This window comes from Chamaea fasciata, unplaced genomic scaffold (assembly GCF_029207755.1).
Source record: "Chamaea fasciata isolate MVZ Bird 193981 ecotype frontalis unplaced genomic scaffold, bChaFas1.0.hap1 SCAF_3, whole genome shotgun sequence".
Classification (NCBI taxonomy): domain Eukaryota; kingdom Metazoa; phylum Chordata; class Aves; order Passeriformes; family Sylviidae; genus Chamaea; species Chamaea fasciata.
In genome coordinates this window covers 90,368,517-90,391,865 of record NW_027094088.1, presented here as the reverse complement: position 1 = coordinate 90,391,865, position 23,349 = coordinate 90,368,517, and the positions used below count along the sequence as shown (strand labels likewise).

General features: G+C 39.6%; 1 protein-coding gene across 1 annotated transcript; it reads left to right on the top strand.

Annotated features, from left to right (window-relative positions):
• Positions 1–653: 653 nt before the first annotated feature.
• On the top strand, positions 654–21,319 carry LOC136287539 (uncharacterized). Its single transcript, XM_066180319.1, has 7 exons — positions 654–854; positions 1,798–2,001; positions 4,153–4,389; positions 4,935–5,024; positions 5,693–5,770; positions 7,503–7,598; positions 20,758–21,319. The coding sequence occupies exons 1-7, from the start codon at positions 654–656 to the stop codon at positions 20,908–20,910; spliced, it is 1,059 nt and encodes a 352-aa protein (XP_066036416.1). The 3' UTR covers positions 20,911–21,319.
• Positions 21,320–23,349: the final 2,030 nt, after the last annotated feature.

Here is a 23,349-nt window from a genome sequence, read left to right as displayed (position 1 = left end):
GCTGTTGTTTAGGATTAGGGATCAGCATCAAACAAGGATAAGATGTTTCCTTGGAAGAGGGTAAATGCTTCACTGTACTTGTGTTTATTTTTAGAGTGAAATTGCTTTATGACTTCCTAATGGGCTTAAAAGTTGACAAGGATTTAAGCTGTCTTGAAATACCCTGAACATTGAGAGATGTCACATTAGCTATTCTGAAATACAACAGTCCAAGCCAATAGCAAACAATTTCACTTAGTGTACTGTTCATCTATCTGATTAGAATTGCTATTCCCCTAGTTAATATTATCAGAAAGCAAAGTTAGTTTCTGTATTCAAAATGGGTGTGAAGAAAATCCTGCCTTGCATTTTGAATTATCAGGAGGGAAGGAGGCCAATGCTGTGTTGTGATTGATTGTGCTGCTTTCCCATTGATTAGCTAAATTGACAATCAGCTCCAGTGTCCTGAGCAATGTGGTTTAGAATAACCAGAAATATGGGCTACTTATCAGTAAATACCGATATCTCTGAGTGTCAGTGCAGTTCAAAATGTGGTTTAACAGCAAATTTCCTGCAGGAAAAGGCAAATCGCACCTTCCTTGTACAATACAAATAATCCTGTGATGGGGTTATCATCTTTTCAAGACTCACAGAAAGGTCTACAGTGTTTTCCGATGAGACACTGGGATACCGTCCATTTCCGCTTCCTAGCGTTTTCAGCCATCCTAAAGCTGAAAGCAAATGAAGAGTCACAAGAGGATGACCTTCTTTGGCAGCTGAAGATGAATCAGTGTGTCCAGCATGAACAGTCTTGTCCTATTTCCTTGCCTTTACCCACCTTAGATCTAATAGAGATGGTGACATCTGAGTTGTTGGTAGTAGCAGCATATCTGTGTGTGTGTGAAAATAACCATTCTGCATTTAAAAAGGAAAATGGAAACTTAACTTGAATCAAATACCTGTTAAAACATGTGAAAGTCACCAAGTGCTTCTGATTGCTCCACCATAAGCTTGTTGAAAATTGTTTTCTGTTTGTTTTCTCCATTGATGTGTATTATTTGTTGGTGTCAGGCTGCTTCTTACCGCTGGATTTGTATCACTGTAAGAAAATGCAGAAGTGAGATTTAAAGAAAGCTTCAAAGAAAGATAAAGGTTACTTTAAAAAATTATTTCTAAAATTCAGTGAATTTTAGGTACATAGGCAACCTTGACACTACTTGTCATGTATAAACTTCTGAGTGAGAAAGGTGGAGTATTTTGGATGCAAATGAGTAATGGACATTTTGGGATAACTGAACTATAATCACTTTGTAAATTAACAATCCTTAAAAGATCAATTAAGTATTGTGCTTTCTATTGGTACCATTCAACAAATGAAACATTTTATTTAATGAATAATGAAGAGGGGAGTGACTTAATAGTTTTTTTTAAACTCAGGTCATGAGATGAAGTGCTTACTAAAGGTCTGTGTACTCTTGTTTGTTTTCTTAATAGTACACTTTATTGAAGACTGTTGTTGATCATTAATTCTTTACAATGCTGAAGGTAGGCTTGGTCCCATGCTCTTGTAAGTCCTTAAAGTCTTCCACTATTTTCAGCAGCCTTTGGTTGCTCTTTGTATCACCAGTAATGCCCATTAACTGGCTAAGTGTCTCTGTGGGACTGAAGGTACTTCTAAAGGTAAAAAAGGGAAACAGAGTATTTGCAAGAATCTAAAATACCTTGCAGAACTTGCCAGACAGTTTCTGCACTTACATACCTCAATTGCTTTCTTAAAATCTATTCATTGCCTTTTTTTTAATGTCCTCTTTTCCTCAGGACTCTATTAAGTGGCTTCCCAAGTCTCCTAAACTGTACACTGGCCATAACTGGAGCTCCCAGGGCTCTCGCTGGGCCTCATTGAAAGGAAAGGAAGGTTTTCATGGTGGTAACCTGTACAAATTGAGCTCTGCTAATGGAAAATGGAGAGAAGGAAGGATCAGTCCCGAGCAAGAAGCAGAGGAACTCGAGGATCCTGATGATGTAAGTAGTCTTGAAATCTGGAGAGACAAAGTGTATCTGTGAAGAGGCTATAGCTGCTCACACTGCTGTGCAGCAGAGCACTTTGGGTTTGGGGGACCTGCAGTGCTTATACTCTCATGTCCTTGCCTGTGCAGAAGGTACAGAGCTATGTTCAATGTTTTATTCCTTCACTTTGCTTGTAATTAATCCATCCAACCCTCAGGAGTACAGTACTACAGTACCTGCAGGTTAAAATGAGTAACCTGAACAATGATGAGACACGTTTTTTATTTTACTCCTACTTACATCCCCAGTTACCAAGCTCCCTCCATCACTTACAGGTAAGTAGGTTGTTGGCAGCACTTGGGGCTCAGTGTCTCCCTAGGCCCGGATGGTAGAAAAGTGAGGTTGCAGTGTGCTCCTCCACTGCATGTTAATTCTGATGCTCTTCCAAGATGTTGATGTCTGTGAGCCCCTGCCTGCTGTAGTTTCTCCAGCCTGTGTCTGCCAGGTGTCTGTCACCTGTGCTGCAACCTGGCTGTCCTCTTGGTCCTAGCCTGGGAAAAGGAGGTGGTGATTGCACTCTTGCAGCCTTTCCCTTTCAGGACATTTGCTCACCGTTCTTCCTGGTGTTTGCTGGGAGATAAGGAGGGAATTGGGGCTCCTACTCCTCTTCCAGGATCTCTGCTTCCTTCCTAGCCCCTGTGAGTGCTGCTGGTTGCCTCCTCCTCCAGCCCACAGTCGTGGCTCTTGCTCATGGCCCTCTTCTCTGGCACCCACAGCACTGCAGATATGTCTGGGTTAGTCAGCCTGGCACTGTAAAGAAAAATCTCTCTCAAGAGAAGAAAGGTAGTGAATGTTTTATGTGACACAAAGCTAATCATATTTCCTTTTATGTGAAAATGGGAAGCAATCATGCCTTTTATGCTATCCCTGGGGTTGGCAATGCTTCTTTCCATCCCAACCAAAAAAACATTGTGGGAAAGTGCCAATATAGATTGAAAAATAAAGTGTCCAGTGGGGTTCTGCACAGCTGTTCAAGGTAATGACACTGCTTTGTATTTTGGTATTAAACTTCCAAGCTTAGAGAAACACTTATGGGGTTTATTTTCAGAGGTGTTGATGTCTGTTTGCTGCATCGTTTCACTGCCAATAGAAGACATAAGGATTTGGGCAATATGAAGATCTGATTTCACCTTAATCCATAAAATTAAGGAGCAAAAATCAGCTAAATATAAGTAAAGTGTTCCTAAAATGTGAACAGAATTTGGGCATCATGTCTGAATTTAATTTAACCCTTTGTCAGGAATAACTGATAGCTGCGAAATATTGCTGCATTTTGCAGTCAAATTTGTCTGAAGCTTTAATTGTTTGGTGGAGGTATTTTAATTATATTTCTCTTTTCAAGCCCTTGTGGTTTAGCTAAGCATAGGGTGACATTGTGAGCTTCTCACTGATCTCAGACTAGGTTCACCCCAGAGCCAGGCTTCAGTGTAGGCTTTAGTATGCATCACCTTTGAGGTTCCATTTCCAGAGGACTCCTAAACCACTTGAGTGTGCAGGTCTCCACTCACTGCCATTTGCAACTGAAGTCAATCCAATGACTGAAACAAAGTCTTGCATATATAGATGCAAGGTAGGGGCTTGCCTTTCCTCTCACACCTATGCTCCCAAAAATGGAATGTGAGTTTTGAGAAACTATAAGAACTGTTTTATTTTCTGTATGGAAATATCTTTCCTTTGCCTTGTGTGTGTGGTTCCTTCCCCCAGAACAGTGGATGGATTCAGTGCTACAGAGCTGCCAGAGGCTGCCCAAAATAGTCTTGTTCTCCTGCTCTGCCATTTTCACAGGGCCTTGCAGGATTTATGCACGTATGGGTATTGTGTATTACGTGTGCTTGTGTGTGCCAGGGAATGTAGTGAAAGGGTATACAAAATCCCAGTCCTCTCCCTGTTCGCACAGTTTCAACCCCAGTGTTGAGGGCAAGATATGCCCTGAGAAATAATGGTAAAAGAAATCTTTGTGTTTGCTGTAAAGTTCCAGTTTTGTCTTCAGTGAAATAAATTCTATCATACAGCAATGTGAGAGTGAGGAACAAATTCATGTTAGCATGGGTAAGGTCTGCGTTTCAGATTCTCCCTGCTGTTGCTGTGTTTATCTTTAACCCTCAGGAACCAATTTCCAAGTTTTCCGGCAGCCTTTTTGATAGCAACGACAGCATGCGAGATCAAAGAAATCCCAGAACAACGCTTCAAGAAAAGCACAAGTTGGCAATGAAAGGGAAGAGTCTTGCAGGATCTAACACCAAGGTGCGGCCACCTGTGTCAGCAGCAGGCAGCTTCCCCAGCGAGAGTGGCCGGATCGCGGAGGAGCTGCGGGTGCTGGATGTGCCGCAGCCCCCGCTGAAGGTTTGGAACTGCTGTGTGGGCTGGGCTTGCTGCTGGGGGGCTCTGCATGTCTGTGCGGCAGTCCCTGTGTCTGTGGGGAACTCCTCCTGGGTGAGGCAGTTTATAAAAGATGCAAAGAAGGGGGGACATTGCATGGCAGGTGTCGTGAGGCTTACCTTTAGGAGAGTAAGCTGAGGGTTGTCGTTGCTCCCTGTGACTTATATGGAAAAAGAATTTCCCATTAAAAAAACCCAACAGACTCCACTTTCCTTGTAGTCATGTATCTCACTTCAGATATCCAGCTTTGGTATTGTGAGGCCAAGTCAAAGGTATGTGCAGGTGGGCACTGAGCTGAGTCTTTGTTCAGTCCATGGTTTCAAAGCAGTGGTGACAAGTCTTGCATGTGCCAGTGTTGAAGTGTAGCACCATTTTTCTCTGGACTGGGCTCTCAAGAGGCGTGTCTGCTAGTGTTCAATGTGGGAGGCAGATTTTTTTCAATGCTCACATAATTAATAAGCAATATTTTTGATTAATCAGGTCACTTCTCCATTATAATTCTTTTCCAGGTAACCATTACTGTGTGCAGTCAAATGGGGAGTCTTGGTATTAGCATTGCTGGTGGAAAGGGCTCGTCTTCATGTAAAGAAAGTGATGAGGTGCATTTCATTATTCAAAATTTATCTAGTGATCATTAGGAATAGACTGATGAGTAGTTCCTTGAGTTACTGTGTTTTGTCGTTTGCTTTCTGAGATTGTCCTTCCTGTAACATTTCCATCTTTGTAAAGGTAACAAGGCTAAAAATAGCTTATTTCCCAGAGTAGGATCTGGCATTAGATTTTGATGGGAAGCTCCAGAACAGATGATTTGGGAGAGATACCCAAATGTAAACCAGTGATGTTGCAAAGGCAACCTGATGGCTGAAACACTGTTGTCTAATTCTCATTTTCTGCCTCAGTTTGGGGTCCCTCCCTTGGCAATCCACGTGCCTCTCCCATCTCATTTGCTCATTCCCAGGAGCTAACTTGATTTGAGAGAAATATTTCACACATCTTCTCACTGATTTATCTTTTAAATAAATCTTTGTTTTCTAGTCTGTTCCCCATGGCACAGTGTAAACAATTACTGACTTTTGTTCATTGTTGTATGTGTCAGCCATGGAGGCTTTTTTTTTTGTCTTGCTAATGTGCTAAGGCATTTAGTTTTTAATTTTATGGAGTCAACAGAACCATAAGTCTTGAAAATTAATTACTTCCCATTTGCTTTTTACATCTAAGAACAGTGGGAGAAACTGTCACTTCTGAAACCTATGTTTTGTGTTACCAGGGGATCCTGATTGCACGGCTGCCAAAAGATGGTCCATCAGACTTGGCTGGGGTACAAGCAGGAGACAGAGTGGCTGAGGTAGATGGGTTGTTTGTCACTGTGGAGCGTGTTCTCTTGTTGTTGTCTTAAATCACTTAGAGTTGGGGAACTTGAGATGCAGATCTAGGCTTGCCTTAGTAGCTTTTTAGATACCTGCCATTATGAAGAAATGATAATAACATTAAATTGTTGTATTCCTTCTTATGTTCTGGTTGTCAGATCTTTATGTTCAAAGTGCTTAACTAAATATTATTCACTTAAATGAACGATTTACAAAGGAAAATACTGGTCTTAGTAAGCAGTTATATAAGCATAAATGTAGTTGTACTTGATCCATGCTTTCTTGTGACATGGTATTAGATTTACTGGATGAGTTCCGTGAAGTTGCAACAAAGAGATGTAAACTAGATGAGCTTATTACCCCAAGGTAATTTTTGGTGGGAAGAAAACAGCTCAAAATAACTCCCCTGATGGAGGCTTGCAGTGCAAAGTGCCAAGGGATAAATGTGTCTCCCAGCCTGCTCCACCTCAAGCCTCATCTTTCCTAGCAGAAGCCACATTCTTGAGCTTCAGAATTTCCCAAGAACAATGGGGAAAAAAATGATCACATACAGTTTTGTGTTACATACTTTGGATGTTCTGTTTGGTTTTTACCTCCTGAGAATGGTGGAGGAAGAGAACCTCTACGAAATTTCTTTGAGGTGAAGCTGGTCCATATTTATTTCAGCTCTTGTTCTCTTAAACTGTCATTTATACTTTGTTAGATTAGTAGTTTTTCTCCAGCATGCTCCATGTTAAATTAAAGCTGGATAGAACAAGCAATATTGTAGGTCTGTTAAATGGTCAGGAATAATAATAAAACGTGTATCAGCCAAAGACTATTTAATGACAAATTATTCTACTAATTTTGTAAAACTATGCTATGGAATTATTAATAGAGGGTGGTCTTCCATAACATATAAATATTCTGCTAGTTTACCAGTTCTTAAAAGGTTAATTATAGATAAAAATCTGCATAATTCTACTTTTTTTTTCTTTTTTCAAAATTATTTTAACAAATGTGAGAGAATTGAAATAATTCTCTACATATTTCACATTATCAGATCATTGGGGAAAAGACCCCAAGACTTTTAGTTGCTGTGCTTTTACCATCTGAGCAGAGCTTCTGGTCAAGTTAGTATCTTTAAAATCAACCCCATTGCTCAGGTTCCTCCATGAGGCTATAATTAATTTTTTATTTTGAAGGCTATTTGGAATGTACGAGGTGTTTTGTTCACTTAATCAATAGTGAAACAAGTGAAAAAGAGAAGATATTTCTGTTTCATCCTGTTCTGCCCTGCTGTTATTGTACAAATAGTTAGGATTTCTCCATCTCCCACAAGATGGCAGAATCATTCATCTGTTTAAAGAATATAGAAAACAAATCTCTGCTGTTTTTGTGTCTGTCACAAGAAGGAATCAATGTAATGGGCTGTGTTATAGAAATACTAATGTTTTGACCACAGGACTAATCTCTGTACAAATAACAGGCATTTTTCTCTTGACACTTTGTGTTACAACTTGTTATTCTTGAACTGATAATTTCAACAGTTCAAATATAAAATTCACCAAAACTGAGAAACAGCAAGAATTGCAATTTCATTTTCTTTTGTTGTACAACCACACGTAACAATAGGGCCAAGGTGTTTGTATGCTAACTTGAGAGGGAGGGAACTCCTCTTCTTAAACAGTATTCAGACTAAAAATATGTTTCTGGTGTTTTCTTTTAAAGGCAACCTTTGTTTCAGAACCTGCTGTCCTTGATGCTGGTCCTACTGAAGCTTCCCCCAAGGGCAGCCCCTTCCCGACAGTCAACCATGTCATAACAGTAAGTAGGATGGCCCTAGTAAATAACAAGTCACTCTTACCTAAGAAATTTGTGCTGTCATTAATGCTAGTGAAGACTGGCACTGAACTCAACACATATCAAAGACCACAGACCCTACCGAGTGTTTACGTGGCTGTCACTGCAGCTGGGACATGGCTTCTGGAGGAGCTCAGCTCCTGGGTGAGTGCCCGTGTAGCAGAGCAGAGCTTTTGAAGCATTCTGATTTGGGGACTTTAAGGTGGTGTCCGTTCTCCCCAGTCTGAGTCATTACTCTGCTGTCTGGACTCTGTCTCTAGCTAATGGACGGAGCAGCATTTCCAGGGTCCCTCTTATAGGAGGGAGAGGGTGAACAGCTACCTGGAGGTGACCATTTTCATCTTTTGACTGGAGGGTGGAACTTGTGTCACAGGCTAAGACATGCCTGTATTTTAGGTGAGTGGTGAGAGAAAGCCTACTGCACATGTCACAGAAGGCAACAGCTGAGCCTGCAGGGTGGCTTTTAGAAATCCAGTGTTTTGAACTTTTGTAGCAACTTCAACTCTCCAAAAACATACCCTGATCTTGGTCATCAATGTGCCCAACTGAAACTATGGCTTTACTAGGAAGATACAATAAGATCAAGGTCTTATAATTAAGGTCAAAAAGCATCTTGTATGGAGCTTGAAGTACCAGGAAGCAACAACTGTTTCCACTACAGCAAATGCCAGAGGAACGCTTGTTTGATTCATCTTCTTTCAGTCTTTTTAAAAATCTTTGTCCATGAATACCATTTACAACTCAGCTAATGGCAAAAAAATGAAAGTATGTATATTATATAAAAGACTATAATCAAAGACTAAATCAGTTTTTATTAACCATTTAGTTAGTGATTTGTTAGTTGACTGAAAAAGTGAGCAAATAGATCATGCAACTGTTTTTCTCTGGTTTCCTCTGTTAATCACTCTTTGACCTGTTGAGCTGCAGCTTTTGTCCATGAGATAGACTAAGAAAGGTTTTCCCTTCTATTAGTTGCTTAAAGAAACTTATTTTGAGTTTCCAGCATCATCTTGTGAAAAATTTAAACCAATTTTATTTTCCAGCTGAAAATACTTCCATCAGTTTGTGTTGGTGTTTTGTTGTTTTTTGGTTTTGGTTGGTTTTTTTTTTTTTGGTCCAGTTATGCCTGGTAGCTGTTTCTTACAGTCTTAATCAGCACTGCAGGAAGCATGAAGCTTCCTGTTAGAGGAACCACTGTTGAAAGGGTTTATTCAGACATTGGCAGTGGCCTGGATCTGTTGCAGTAGTATCTGACTTCTAGTATTTTCATTTCAGAAGAAATTACTGTATTTTTACATTGTATGCTTCCCTTTAAAGTGCTTCATCTGTAGTGATGGTAGGAGGCAGGTTAGACTGAGATACTTAACTTAGAGCTGAGTACTTAGAGGGAGTCAACTGGCTGAATATGTTCTGAGTGCCAAAAGTAACCGATGTGCAAGTTCTTTTGTGAAGAAACATTTGTATTTCTGGTTTTGTTTCTTTCTTGAAATCAAAATCTTTGTGCTGTAGCAAATGAATCATGTTATTTCCTGTAGCCTGGAGCAGCATTCATCAATTTTAGGGATTATGGGTTTATGGGGAGTATCCTGCTGACTTGGGAGTGCTCAATTTCTCATCTGTTCTGACTTTGAAGTCCCTCTTATTCCTCAGTAACTGAAGGAAATCTTATTATCTGGAAAATGGTTAGAGCCTGGCCTCTCATGGAGGACTTGCTTTGCATGTTCAGATAAGCAGGTGGCAGTAGGACCTTAATGCAGAATCTTCTTCTGTGCTAGGAATATAGGAAGGTTCATTTCCTTTGTGTTTCTGATCAGGTTTCAATAGAAGATGGTTGTGTCTGCATCAAGGGAGGGAAGAATTGAAGCATAATGGCAGAGAAACAAGAGACTCCTATTACTATTCTGCAAAAACTCAGTATGTGCCAGATGGTGTCATCTTTCTTCTCCCTCTCTTCCATGTCATCCTTCTGCCTTCCAGCAGACACTGTCTTCATCTGTTTATTTTTATTGAATTTTAAAAAACATCCTCTTTGCAAATGCTCTATGTGATAATATTTGTCTCATCCTTGCTAGCCACAGCCCACCCCATCTCTGAGCCTGCTGCTCTGGCATTACAACAGGCAACACTGCTGCCAGGTTCAGGTCTCTGTTTTCCACAGAGGCTTGGTCAATCTAACTGCATCTTAAAGGCTCATTTAATTGTTAACTCATCCAGCCAAACTCAATTTCAAACCCTTTGTGCCAGCTTTAAGATTTCATGACACTGTGAATGACCAGTAATTAATTGGACAAACGAAATGTTCTTTCACAGTGAGTCATTGTTTTGCAAAGGAAAAATGAGAATCTTCCTTGGTTTTAATTATGATTGAGTATTCTGCTGACATGTAGATAGAGGTCTCAGAACTTTAATTACAAGTAGATAGTTTTGGCATACAGTATTTTATAGACTTGACTCAGTTATGCTAATCACACCTCAAAAATATGAAAACATATTTTACTTGGTTTAATATATATATATCTAAATAAAAATATTTGAATTGAACTTAAACAACAAAAAACAAAAAAAAAATCAGGGATATAAACACATGCCCATGCTGACTTTAGCAGAAGGATCTTTAACTTGGATTCTGGATTCTTCATTTCCAGTTCTGTTACTGTTTCCTATCCATCCTCTCAAAAGTAGAGCCAACTCTACTATTTCTCCGTCATAAATATTTTTGTTCAACCTCTGACTGAAATTCACAGAGGACTTTGACTGACTGAATGGAGAGTGTTGACAGGTTTCAGCATCTTCTGTCATTTCATAACATGCATCATCATGCCATCTTCTTTGACTCACTTTTGGGACTATCAACGTAATAAGGATATTTGATACTTTGTAATTAATATCAAGCATTCAAGATAGTTTAATCTAGTATTTAACTTAAAATTTTAGCATATTATGTGATTTAATTTTGTACATTTGCCCTGGGAATTTTCTCAATTATATTTTTCCATATAGGTCACTGCGGGTACATGTGGATAGTGGAATTTTCAAGGAAGGTTAAAGTAAGAGTTACCAATTAAACGTGATTGTGTGAATAAATAAAAAAATAAATAAATGGTGAAAAAATCTGAAGAACTTCTTCAGGCTAAGACAGCCAAATATTTTGGCTGCTCTGCTAAAAATGCAGAGATACTTAAGCGTTTCTAAATCTGCCAAGAAAACAGACAAGTGTACTAGAACCTGTATCAAAATTAAATCCTCTTGAGCTTGCAGAAATTGCATAAGCAGATACAGCATCTCCCACAGTATGCAGTTGCTGGTCTTCTGCCTTTGTCTCATATTGTTCATATACAAGTCGTGAGAAATCTTACATGGATGAGAATCCCAGCAGATCTACCTTCTTCGTTTCCAGCTGATAAAGACTTTTCAGGAAAAAGCCTTGATCCACTTACACTAGTTAAAAATCTTCAAAAATCTAATTATCAAACCCTTTCTTTATTCATCTGATCATGTTGTAAACATATCAGAAAACTGAAATCATACAACATAAAATAAAACTTTTGTCATTATATGTCATTGTCTTACTTTGTTCAATTTTAAAAGCAAAGCCTGTGGAGTACTCAGGTCAGAGAAGCAGTAAAAAAGAAGACAACTAAAGTGAGATTCAGAATGTCCTTATCATGAACAAAGCCAGGTTTCTTCTTAAGCTTGTTTCAAACAGTAAAGACCTTGTTCACATCACATACAGTGTTTGACTGACCTGTAGCACCATAAGATCTACTTCTTCAAGTTTCTTATAAGAAACTGTTTTATCCCTTCTCCAAACATTTTCATGACTCTTTTAATCTTGTCAGGTAAGGGGTTGTTGTATGTTATTTTTTTTCTATTCTGACAAGCTAAGTTTGTTTTAGAAGTTAGGAATCTAACTCTCCATTGCCTTGCATCTTGTGCAGATTTACATACATTTGCAAAGAAGCCTATGAGCCTTGTTGATTTAGCTAACCTTAGCCATTGTGTGAGCACAGTGGAGTGTGAGCACCCATGTGCCATGTGATTGCCTCCTCCATTTCATCTCCTAGTTTGCTCCTGCTTTTATCTAAGCAGCTGAGTATTTCTGAGTCACGATAAAAGATGGAAGATAAAAGGTGGGTGTTGTAGACACTGTGTTTGCCTCCATAGTATAGTGGTTAGGGAACTTATTTTGTGAATTTGAAATTAAGTTCCTGCTCCCAACAAATGCTTCTGTTTGCACAAGGTGCCTTTTTCCTCTCTTCCTTTTAAGTAGTTTTCTCACAGCACTCAGTCAAAACTGACTCATTTCAAACTTTAAGTTCTTGGATTTTGTAAAGCTTGTAATTAACAACGCTAAATAGGAAAAAAAAACATTTTAAAAAGGCAGGACATTAATTGATCTTTTCAAGTTACCATATTAAAATACCTCCAAGTTAGAGAAAACCGACAAAGTGAGCCCATCATATGGTAGACAATATAAGCACTGCAGACAATATAAGCACTGCAGACAATATAAGCAAAACCATGTAAAAGACAAACAGATTCAAGCAAGGCACCTTGAACTGTGCTGTAGGACACAGCATATTATTTGAGAATAAAAGAGGATAAGTATTTAAAGAACTACACAAATGATAATCATTGTCTCCCCTTGTGAAAGGCATCCTTGTGGATTCTGCAGGAGTACTGCAGGGGAAGAGACTACTATGTTCCTGCAGGCTTTCAGACAGGAACTGAAAACTCACACAGGAGTGATGAGTTTTCTTCAAAAAATCAAAGGCTTGGCAACTTGGACCATGGGTAGCACTGCTTATGGGGGCAATGCCTTTTAAGTCTCCCAATCTGGTCAGAGCAATACATTTTCTTCCATGTCTTCACAGCATCAGGCCAGAAATTATTACACACTTTTATGAAAGCACTTAAATGAAAATCTGTAAATCAGATTCCGGTGTCAGGGAAGTCACTATCCAGTGGTACATCAGAAGATGTAAGAAATGGAGCAAGGACAATTTTTCATACACAATTTGAATCATATAAGAGCCTTTTGTGCTTGACAGCATTGCAGATGTGACATGATGAGGACTGGTCTTCCATTTTTGTTGTGAGTTTGACAGAGCTCCCTCTTTCTTGCCTTGTGCATTGCCCTTGGGAGGCAGACAGCAAGAACAGAAAGGAGCTTTGCTCTAAATGTGACATGACCAAATGTTATATATACTGCATGCTGGAAGACAGATGAAACATGCAAGATGTTCTCTTGCTATTCCAAGAAGTGGAGAAAACGCTCAGTTTTAAACCTGAGCTGTAAAATATATCAGTATCTAGAAAACTCACACAGAGGAAATTTCTGTAGACTCATGGAGTGGTTTGGGTCAGAATGGACCTTTAAAGGTCATCTTGTACCCCATTGGTAGCGACCAGGGACATCTTCCACTATAACACGTTGCTCAGAGCCCTGTCCAACCTGTCCTCAAACATTTCCAGGAATGGGAATGGCATCCACACCTCTCTGAGCAACCTGTTCCAGTGTCTTACTGCTTGTCTGGTTCATTGACTTCCAGGAAATCATACTGAGCTGAATTAGATTTTGGAGAAAATCACTGTGCACAGTGTGGGAACAGCAACAGGGAAGAGGGATGGGCTGGTGGGGTAGCCCCTGCTCAGGGCCCTCACCAGGCTGCTGCACACAAAACTGAGCAGCAGCACTTCCAAAAGCATGGTGCCAAAGCTCCTCTGTTGGTGCTTAAGAGTAGTGTGCCTGTTCCAAAGGCAAGGATGAACTGAATTATGTGCTGCCCTCTCCCAAGCCCAAGCAACAAAAAGGTGTTGTCATGAGCCGGTTGCTCCCTGAGGGCAGCAGCACAGGTCACACAGATTTCCTTGTGCAGAGGTCTTCTGTAGCCAATCTAATGAGGTGTTTCATCCATGCCTCACCAAAGATTTATCTTCCCCAGAGAGCAGGAGAGGTTTATACCTCTCTCTTCATCCTACTTCACAGTTTCTGGAGTTTTGCCAGAGATCAAACACAGCAGTAAAATAGCATTGTAAAGTGCCAGGGAGAGGGATGCAGCCAGGGATTTCCACGACCAGGAGAGTTGAGGGTGCACCATAAAACACATGCTTATTGAAATCTCCCTGATACGCTGTAAAAGGGAAGCTGTGTTGAATGCCTAGAAGGGGTTTTCAGATTCATGTGTTTTCGTACACACAGCTGTACATCACCTTGTTTCTGTCCCACGCCCCTCGACCCTGCCCCAGCTGCTGTCCCGGCTGTGCTCTGGCTGCTGTGCCCGCTCCCGCCTGGAGGTGGGGTTGCTTGTGAGTAATGAACTCACGAGGAACTAATTTGATCTCTTTCTCTCTCTTTGACTTGTATTTCCTTGTTTCCTTTTGGGGAGAAGCTTGCTTTTATCTACTGTTGCTGACGTCACTTTAATTAAGAACACCATCGGATGCCTGTTTGTTGTGAACTGTGCAGCAGCAGATCTGCCCCTTCTCTGCTGTTCTGTTGGATGCATTTTTGCATCCTCTTTTTAAAGTTTTTATTTAAAAGTCTAGCTGTGTAATATTTTTTAGGCATGAGTAAATGCCCTGTTTTACTAAATTCGATTTAGACAGTTTCTTCTGTGAATACAGTCATTATCGATCATGATCTTTTGCATCTAGCAAAGGACTGTTTTCATTGTTTAGTGAGAAGTCTAAATTTCCTGTTCAGGTCTAAAAAATTATTTCCGTCCCCAGTGATGACAAAACAGGTAAGACTAAGTATGAAATCATAACATTATTCATGATATTTATGTAAACCTTTGCACATGCTTTCAGCTGTGTTGATAATTTTGTTTTCCCCTGTTTTCTCCAGTTAAGGGTACCATCCTTAGCAATGGAGTCAGTGAAGATCAACTGTAAAGTCAAATTTTAAAAATATGCATAATTTAGACACGTGGATCTGAGCTAGGCAGGCATTCCTATTACAGATATTTTCTAGCTGGGAATATTTTCTTTAAAAATCTATCTGTTTGAACTAGACTTAAAAGTAAATCTGGTTTTCTTCCTAAAAAAAAGTCAATCCTAATTCCTTTTCCCTGCCCTTATTTCATCAAACTTTGGCCTTTCATGTGTCATTTCACCTTCTGATTTGTAGCCTCTGTCCCCAGCAGCTGGCCTTGCTGCCAGCTGTTATTTGCCCTGTTGCTGTTGGTTATGCCTTTGATGTGAAGCTTGGGTTGTAGCTCTGACTCTTGCCTAGAGAACTTCTCTCTCCAGCTAATATTTGAATATGGACCTGTGGACTGGGAGAGGCTAGGGGAAGGGAAAGGCTTATAAAAGAAAAAAAAAAGATGGTGGGGTTTCTTCTGTTCAGTTTTAGTTTTGAAAAAATTATAAAAAGACATAATGAAATGTCTTTTATGGACTGTTCTGCAACCATTTGGACAGACATTTTGATTAGAAGTAGGTAAGGAGAGCATATGTGCACATCTGGAAGTTAAAAATTATTGAATGTTAACCTGTTGGCAAGACATCTAATTTATCACACTTTATTTTAAAAACTGCTTTCATGCATCTTAGCTAGTTGTGGGTTTGTTCCTCTTCTGTTTCAGTATGAAAGAATTTTTGCAGCCAACACTGCAACCGAATTGCCCCAAGTTATTTAGATGGCTTTATTTTACTTCTTCCTGCAGAGGACCAGGAGTGCACAGGCAGCCCCGTCTGTGCTCCAGTTGAAGGACTCTGAGTTTCAATGTAGGCTGTTAATCCCATATAATGAGAGTGTCTTAATTTGATTTTTAGTTATGTGTGATTCTAACAAACCTGAATTTGTTTAGTGTAGAAAGTCTTAGTGGTTATGTTAAAAAAAAGTGACACAAACAAGGTAATGGAAGAAGTCTCCACAGTGAGCCCACTGGTTTTACCAGAGGACATGTCCATTTTGAAGTTTACTTTTTAGGCACTGAAAATGTAATTTCAGGGAAAAATGGAAAAATAGTAACTTGTTTCAATTAATTAATAATGCATTTTTCTGAAAAAGTATTCTATGTATTTGGACAATTTGAGATTGAATAGTAGTTCAAATATTATTTAAATAATGATATTTAAAGCATGATGATGGAAAGTGAGTAGGAGGACTTTGCAATTTCAGTGTAAGTATTTTAAACAAGTTCAAACACTGCTGAGTAACAACCAGTAGAAAACAATGGAATAATAGAAAATCTAGAGAATTTGTCCTCCTACACTGGCATCAATTTTTTTTTCAGAATTATCTATTGAAGATGGAAGTTTCACACCTTCTCACATGCTTTAGACAAGCAACACAGGTGCCTGTACTGGAAGGATTTCCTTATTGCCATCCTAAATGTCTCTGTGTTGCCCTGTCTGTAGTGGGCAGTGGAAATAGTTTGCTTCCTCTTTGCAGTGCCATTTTTTTACATAGGAAATATGTTCTCCTATCTTCGCTCGATCATGCTGCACCAGGAAATGTACATTCAAATACGAATAGTAAAGAAAAGCTCCAAGAGCAAAGCTTGCCTATTTAATAGGGTAATACTGAGGTCAGTGAGGAAAAGCAGGGAAATAAGAAAGTGAAGGTAAAATCCCCAGAGGATTCTGGGAAGGGAAGCACTGAGTTTGAGAAAAGGATGTAACAAAATCTAATGCAAGTTCAGTGTTGTTGAGTTTTGTTCTTTTCTTTTGTTTGTGGTTTGGTTTTTTCTTGTTTGTTTGTTTGTTTGTTTCTTTTTTCCCCTTTTTTCTTCTTTTCTTTTTGTTGGTTTTTTTTTTTCTTTTTAAACAAAACTGAAAGAGTAAAGGAAGCTGATAAAGCTTATATTGTGATGTTCCTGGAGCTTGGGTGAATGTGAAGGCAGTGATAGAGAGTGCTGGATTCTTAGGGGATGGTTAGGTGAAGATGGTTAGGCCACTGTGCTTAGAAATGTGATGTGTGTTTCTTACATCCGTTTTGTGTTGGTTTTGGTTTATAGAGGAGCTTAACTGATAATTTTTGCTGCAAGAAGAGAGAGATTAGAGGCCTGAGCCCCTTTTCATTGAATTAGACCTTGTACAAATGCATGCTGTATAACCTAGTTGCATTTGCAATTCCATAATTTGCACCATCTTCAACTGAGAGTTGTTTTTTTCATTGGTACCTATGATTCAGATTTGAGGAAATTGGCTCCTTAGCATCCCATCAGGGGAAGAGGCACAGAGGAGGATGACTGGCTGCAGGGGAAGGAGCAGCAATGGTTTAGGGACAGCAGAGGCATGGGTTCACATGAGGTTTCAGAGGGACAGTGGGCAGGGAGATGGGCAGAAAGCAGAGGGACAGAGAATACAGCTGCTCTTGGACCAGAACATTTGATTTGTTAGAGAGACTCAACAGTATGTCTCCAAATCAGTGTGACTTAGCAGATGTGTGAGCTTTCACCTGCCTGGAGAGGGTACAGACGGGCTGCTGTAGATCACACCTGAGCCCACTCTTCTTTTCGAAGTGCAGGTTTCCAGCCTTTGCAGCACTTCTGGGCTGAGACACTGTTTAGCCTCTGCTGTAGAGAATTGGTTGTTCGTTTAGTGCTGGTTCCTTTTTACCAGCAGCAACATGAAAGATTAGATGTAAGACTTCCCCAACACCATGCATTTTGTGGAGCAGTTAACACAATTACCACAGAAATGTTGAAGGAGCACTTTTCATCAATTAAATTTACTTTATAATTTAGACCTAGTTCCATCATAATATATAAAAGATAGTATGCAAGCAGTCATGAAATGTTTGAAGAAAATCTCCTTTAGAGAATTAATTTTGGTTCTTTGCAAACTGGGGAGTAGGAACCATGCTGAAAAAGAGCACTTAAAAAACTGACATTCAAAACTGACAGTCATGGCTAAGGCCTTTTCTTCAAAAGGTACTTCAAATAGGTACTTGTGAGTCTGCATTGCTAATGAAATGCATGTCAGTCATAGGGAGGTGTGCACATGTCTATTTTTGAACAGCACAGTACACAAAGAAAAGTCTTTCCTGAGCATTGAACTGACAGCTCAATGAAATGCAAAGTCTGGTCCTGGATATGACTGTAGGTAACTTAGGGCGTAGACCTCTGCAGTAGTTCTTGAAGTGTCAGAATTTCATTATGTCACCCAGTAAACCACCTGTATGTATAGATGTGCATTTGCTGTACTGCAAAGCAGCTGGCTGCTGGCTGTTGTTATCGAGAAGCATCTTTCAACAAAGAACAGAACCATCCAGTGCAAGGAAAGCTTATAAATTATGTCATGTGTGCATGACAAAAGCAAATCATCCCAGGAGTTGTTGCTTGGCCAGTGCTTAGGATCTATATAGGTTACTTAAAGCTTCCAGAATTGTGTCCCTAGTTTAAGCAGAAGAAAAAGAAGGGGAAAAAAAGGTATATAATTGGGTGCTCAGTACACCAGGGTATACAATGAATTTATGCATGGTTTTAAAATTAGTTTAAATCTGCCAGGGGTGAGATCCAGCTCTGCACTGACACCTGCACTCTGGTCTCTGTGTAGTGTGCTATGAGCTGGGGGGAGTTGGAGCTAATGTCAGGGAAGCCTGGGGAATAATTCATTGTACTTCAATGCAGAAATCTCCTGGCTGAAAGTGCAACAGCCACAAAGCATCTATATGCTTGTGTCTTTCCTAAATCAAAATGTACAGCAAGGAAAGAATATATAGACAATTGAATTGTGTGGTGTCAACATTAAATGTTCTCATGAAGTAGAAGTAGCAGATAAATAAGAAGTACTAACTTTCCTGAAAATTTTCATACTTCTAGTAAGATGGTCACTTTATTTACTACACATTATCATCTTACCTGTTTGTTAGATATATTGACTCACCCTTATATGTTTTCATTACATGTTAAATCTTTTTTAAAAAGCAGTAAAAAGGAGGATGATTTTGTGCATCAGAGTAAAATTTGTAATAATCCATTCATTGTTAAAAACAATTACTGATACATTATTTGACTGTACATAAAGAGCCTGACACAGGGTTTTTTATCAGTTATAGCATTTAAATTATTTTTAAAACATTGCAATATAATTCTCAAAGAATACAAAGTTCTTGTCCAAAAAAAAAAAATCAAATCCATGTATTCATTTTTACTGAAAAATTTAAACATTGATATTTTCTCTTAATGTTTCCCTTAAATATATTTTGTCAGTAAAGAAGCCTGAATATGCAATTTTTCCAAAGATTGATAATTTATATTATTTATGGGTTTTAATTCATCCTTTACTGCTTTCAGGGGGATGAATTGAATGAATAATGAAGTTAATTTTTTTTTTCATATTTACTTGTCGTTATTTTTAAAAAATATTTTTCACCTATAGAAAGTTTTTTAAAAGATTAGCTAATGAGAGGAAAGGGCAATTTATCCTAATTTTGCTTTATCAATTAAAAAAAAATAAATAAACTAGGCCCAAGGGGAATCATCCTTTGTTGGATGTGGTAAGAAACATAGAGACAAAGGATAAGGAAAAGTCTGAGGTACTTAATGCCTTCTTTGCCTCAGTCTTTAATGGCAAGACCAGTTGTTCTCTGGGTGCCAGTCCCCTAAACTGTAACACAAGGGTAACGAGTGGAATAAAACCCCCATAATCCAAGGCGAAATGTTCAACACCTGCTACACAAATTACACACACACAGAAGTCCATGGGGCCAGACCAAGGGTACTGAGAGAGCTGGTGAAGTGCTCACTGAGCCCCTTTCATCATCTGTTGGCAGTCTTGGCTAACTGGGAAGGTCGCAGTTGACTGGAAGTTGGCAAATGTGATTCCCTTCTAGAAGAGGGGCTGGAAGGAGGATCCAGGAAACTTCAACTTGACTGACCTAATCTATTAGGGACAAAGTCACAAAATGACCCACTTAGATGTTGTCTACCCAGAATTTAGTAAAGCCTTTGACTTAATTTCCCAGAGTGTTCTCCTGGAGAACCTGGCTGCTCATGGTTTGGACAGGGACACTGTTGCTGTGTGAAAAACTGTCTGGATGGCCTGGCCCAGAGGATGGTGGTGAATGGTGCTACATTCAGCTGGTGGTGCTTCCCAGGACTAAGTACTGGGGCCAGTTCTCTTTAATATCTTTATCAATGATCTGTATGAGGGGACTGAGTGCATACTTAATAGGTTTGCTGGTCACACCAGGCTGGGTGGGAGTGTTGATCTGCTGGAGGGTAGGAAGGCTCTGCAGAGGGATTTGGACAGGCTGGATTGATGGTCCAAGGCCAATTGTGTGAGGTTCAATGAGGCTATGTGTCACGTTCTGCCCTTCAACCCCATGCAAGCTACAGGCTGGTGGCAGAGTAGCTGGAAGGCTGCCCAGTGGAAAAGGACCTGGGGGTGCTGGACCTCAGCTGTGTGTGTGCCTAGGTGGCCAGGAAGGCCAGTGGCATCCTGGCCTGTATCAGCAACAGTATGGCCAGCAGGACCAGGGCAGGGATTGTCCCTCTGTACCCAGCACTGCTGACGTCACACCTGGAGAGCTGGGTCCAGTTCTGGGCCTCTCACTGTGAGAAAGACATTGAGGGGCTGCAGTGAGTCCAGGGAAGGACAATGGAGCTGGTGAGGGGTCTGGAGCACAAGTCCTGCAAGGAGGAGCTGAGAGAGCTGGGGGTATTTAGCCTGGAGAAAAGGAGGCTCAGAGGAAACCTCATTGGTCTCTCCAACTGCCTGAAAGGAGATTGTAAAAAGATGGGGGTTGGTCTCTTCTGCCATGTAACAAGTGACAGGGCAAGAGGAAATGATCTGAAGTTTTGCCAGGGCAGGTTTATATTGGATATTAGAAAAAAAGTCTTAATAGAAAGGGTGTTCAAACATTGGAACACATTGCCCAGGGAAGTCTCTGAGTCACCATCCCTGGAGGTATTTAAAAGACATGTAGTTGTGGCACTTAGGGGCATGGTTTAGTGGTGGACTTGGCAGGACTGGGATAGTAGTTGGACTTGATGATGGTAAAGGTCTTTTCCAGTCTAAACAATTCTATGATTCTCTATGGTGTTACACCTCTCACATATTTTTTTCTTATCACCAGTTTCCCCTGTCCCTTTAAAATATTCCCATTCAACACTTCCCTGCTCTTGATCTGATTCTTTTCTCTGAAATCTTTCACATCTTGCTGAAGATACCTCGGATAATCCTCACACGCCCTTCCACTTCTGATGAAGATGCCGACCAGTTGCCCCCAGACCCTGATGACTTTGAGCCTGAGGAGCCTGACAGCGCAGAAGGCCATGCCTATTCAGACTGTCTGAGCAGTGCTTTTTATCCTCCCTAATAAAGTACTTCTCTGGCAGGAGTTCATGGGTGGTTTTCTTTCCCATTGTTTGATTATATTTAATGTAGTACTTGAACCGCTATGCCTTATTTATAGTGAAAACCTTTACATGGAGGATGGATTTTTGAGGAGAACTCTGTTTGTATTTCTTTGCCTTGAACTTCCTTTGGCAAGGACTTGTGAACCCGAAATGAAATGCACGAGGTCAAGTTATGTGAATGTCACCACATGTTTCAGTAGCCACCTGTAAAGGTACCCTGCAGCACCTAAATGTAATAGAGAAAAAAGCAGGTGGTTTTTATTCAGAAGATACTTTACCCATTTGGAAACAGACTGAAAACAATTGTATAGTTGGGTGGGATTTTTTATATCTTGTGTCCATGTCTTGTCTACACTGCTCATCCTTCTATCTCCCCCCAGGTTCCTTTGATTTGTCCCTTTTAATGTCATTTTTCTATGAAAATTAAAAAAATAAATCTGTCTTTAAATAGTGCTGGTTTTTTTTTACCCACTGAGAAATGTTATCTGTGTTGGATTCTGTTTCTCATTCTACTGTAATAAAGAACAGTTTCTCCAGTTATATCAGTAATGTGAAGGTACATTAGATTTGAACAGGACCTGTAAGTTGTATTTTATTAGATCCAAATGCAGGAGGCACCTTATGCAACTATGTACCTGAGGGTGAAGCAAGAAGTAATTTCTTATGCTTGAGGAACTGTCTGAAACATTTTTTTCCCTGACTTGCATATAAGCAGAACACTTTTAATTTGCCTTACTGCAGTATGCCTGTATTTCGCATATATATATGTGTGTGTGAGGTAAGCATTTAAGAGCAAATTGTCCTGTACAACAGTTTTCAATCCTTGAATTCTTTTCACTGCTATTCAGGTTTCTAATGCATTTTAAGCTGTTTAAGCAGAACTGTTATGGAATGTTCTTTATTTGGGGTTCCACAGTGCTGCCTTAACTCAGAGGTGGGGTCTGGCGCTGCTAGACTTGAATGCTATGACGTTCTTTTTATGTACGTTAAGTGTGCATTGATGATTTTTATGATGTTTATACAGTTTATTTCCCTGTAAATATAACATAGCACAACCCAGTGACTTGGTAAATCTTCGTCTTTTATTCACATTCTTGAGAAAGATTTCTCAGGTGATCATTCATACACAACTTCAACGAATGCTGGTAGCTGGCTTTTACAGAATTAGAAAGTTCCCAGGAGGGTATGGCTGTCACAAAGAGAACAATATCTCCTACTAGCAAAAGGGAGATTTTATTTTGAAAAGATGGATTCGCACTAACACTATGATATCATGTCAATGGCATCCACTTTATTTTTTATTATCTTGTACATCTGCATTTTAATTGACGATAGCATTAGAAGTATTAAGCTAACTTCATTCATTTGCAAAATGAACATTATATTAGAATCTGCTATGACTGTAATATTAAAGACTGTATAATGTCTGTAAGCATAGGCCTAAATGATATTGATAAATGAAATTATATTTAAAATATTTGTTTCCCATCTCCTTTCTTCCTCCAAAATATACAGGGTTCTTCCACCATGACTTAATGTTTGATCAGTGCATGTTGCAAAAGTATCAATCTCAGAACCCACAAATGCTTTGGCACTTTAGCTACTACTTTATTGTGTTTTACTAGACTGCAGAAAACCCCCCAAACCCTCAGCTGTTATAAATTAGCCCTAGATTGCAGAACAAGTAGTTGAAAGCTAGTAAAAGAAGAGTTTTGTTGAGAACTTGGTATTTTCTTCCTTTTAACTTCCCATGCACAAGTGTTTCTTTTAGATTCTTCATTAGGTCTTGGAAATCAAAATATATGCTATCAAAATGACAAGCTTTTAACCAATTGCTGTCACCATTCAGGTAGCTTTTAAACACTGAGATTTTTACTGTGCTTTTTCACTGATTTTCAAGGCAAATTTCATATTGCAGTGTTGAGAATTTTGCTGTGAGTATAAACTTACAGTGGTAATACTCTATGGACATGCAGCTCTACAAAATATATCAATCAAAGCCTATGCTTATTCAAACTTTGATTAAGAAAAAAAAAATCAGTGGCAGTTGATTATGTTTTGCTTTGGCTCTGCAGAAAGAGGGGCAGAGGTAAAGGTCAGATGCTGGTGTCCTTATCAGCACTGAGTAATGTCTCTTTTGAGGTTTGGCTGTTTGATAAGAATGGGCAGAGGCTCAATGGGAGCTGGTCTGTTAATGACAGCTCATATCCTGTGCCCTCATTTCCTGCTGACCTGGGAGGTGACTAGAAAAAGCTACTGCCTGGCTGTGGAGCAGTCACTTGTTTTCTGTGGGGAGTGGGTTTCTCCTCATTCTCAGCTGCCGCATCATTTAAAAGATAGCTATGAACATATATAAAGCTTTATTAATGTATTTCATTTGCCCCAGCTCATCACTGTTA

Bases quoted from the DNA above. Each gene is read 5' to 3' on its own strand.
- LOC136287539 (XM_066180319.1), top strand. From the start codon at position 654: ATGAGACACTGGGATACCGTCCATTTCCGCTTCCTAGCGTTTTCAGCC. The intron at 5,771-7,502 runs GTAGATGGGTTG...TTTCTTTTAAAG, and splicing joins CAGGAGACAGAGTGGCTGAG to GCAACCTTTGTTTCAGAACC. The intron at 7,599-20,757 runs GTAAGTAGGATG...ATCTTGCTGAAG, and splicing joins CAGTCAACCATGTCATAACA to ATACCTCGGATAATCCTCAC.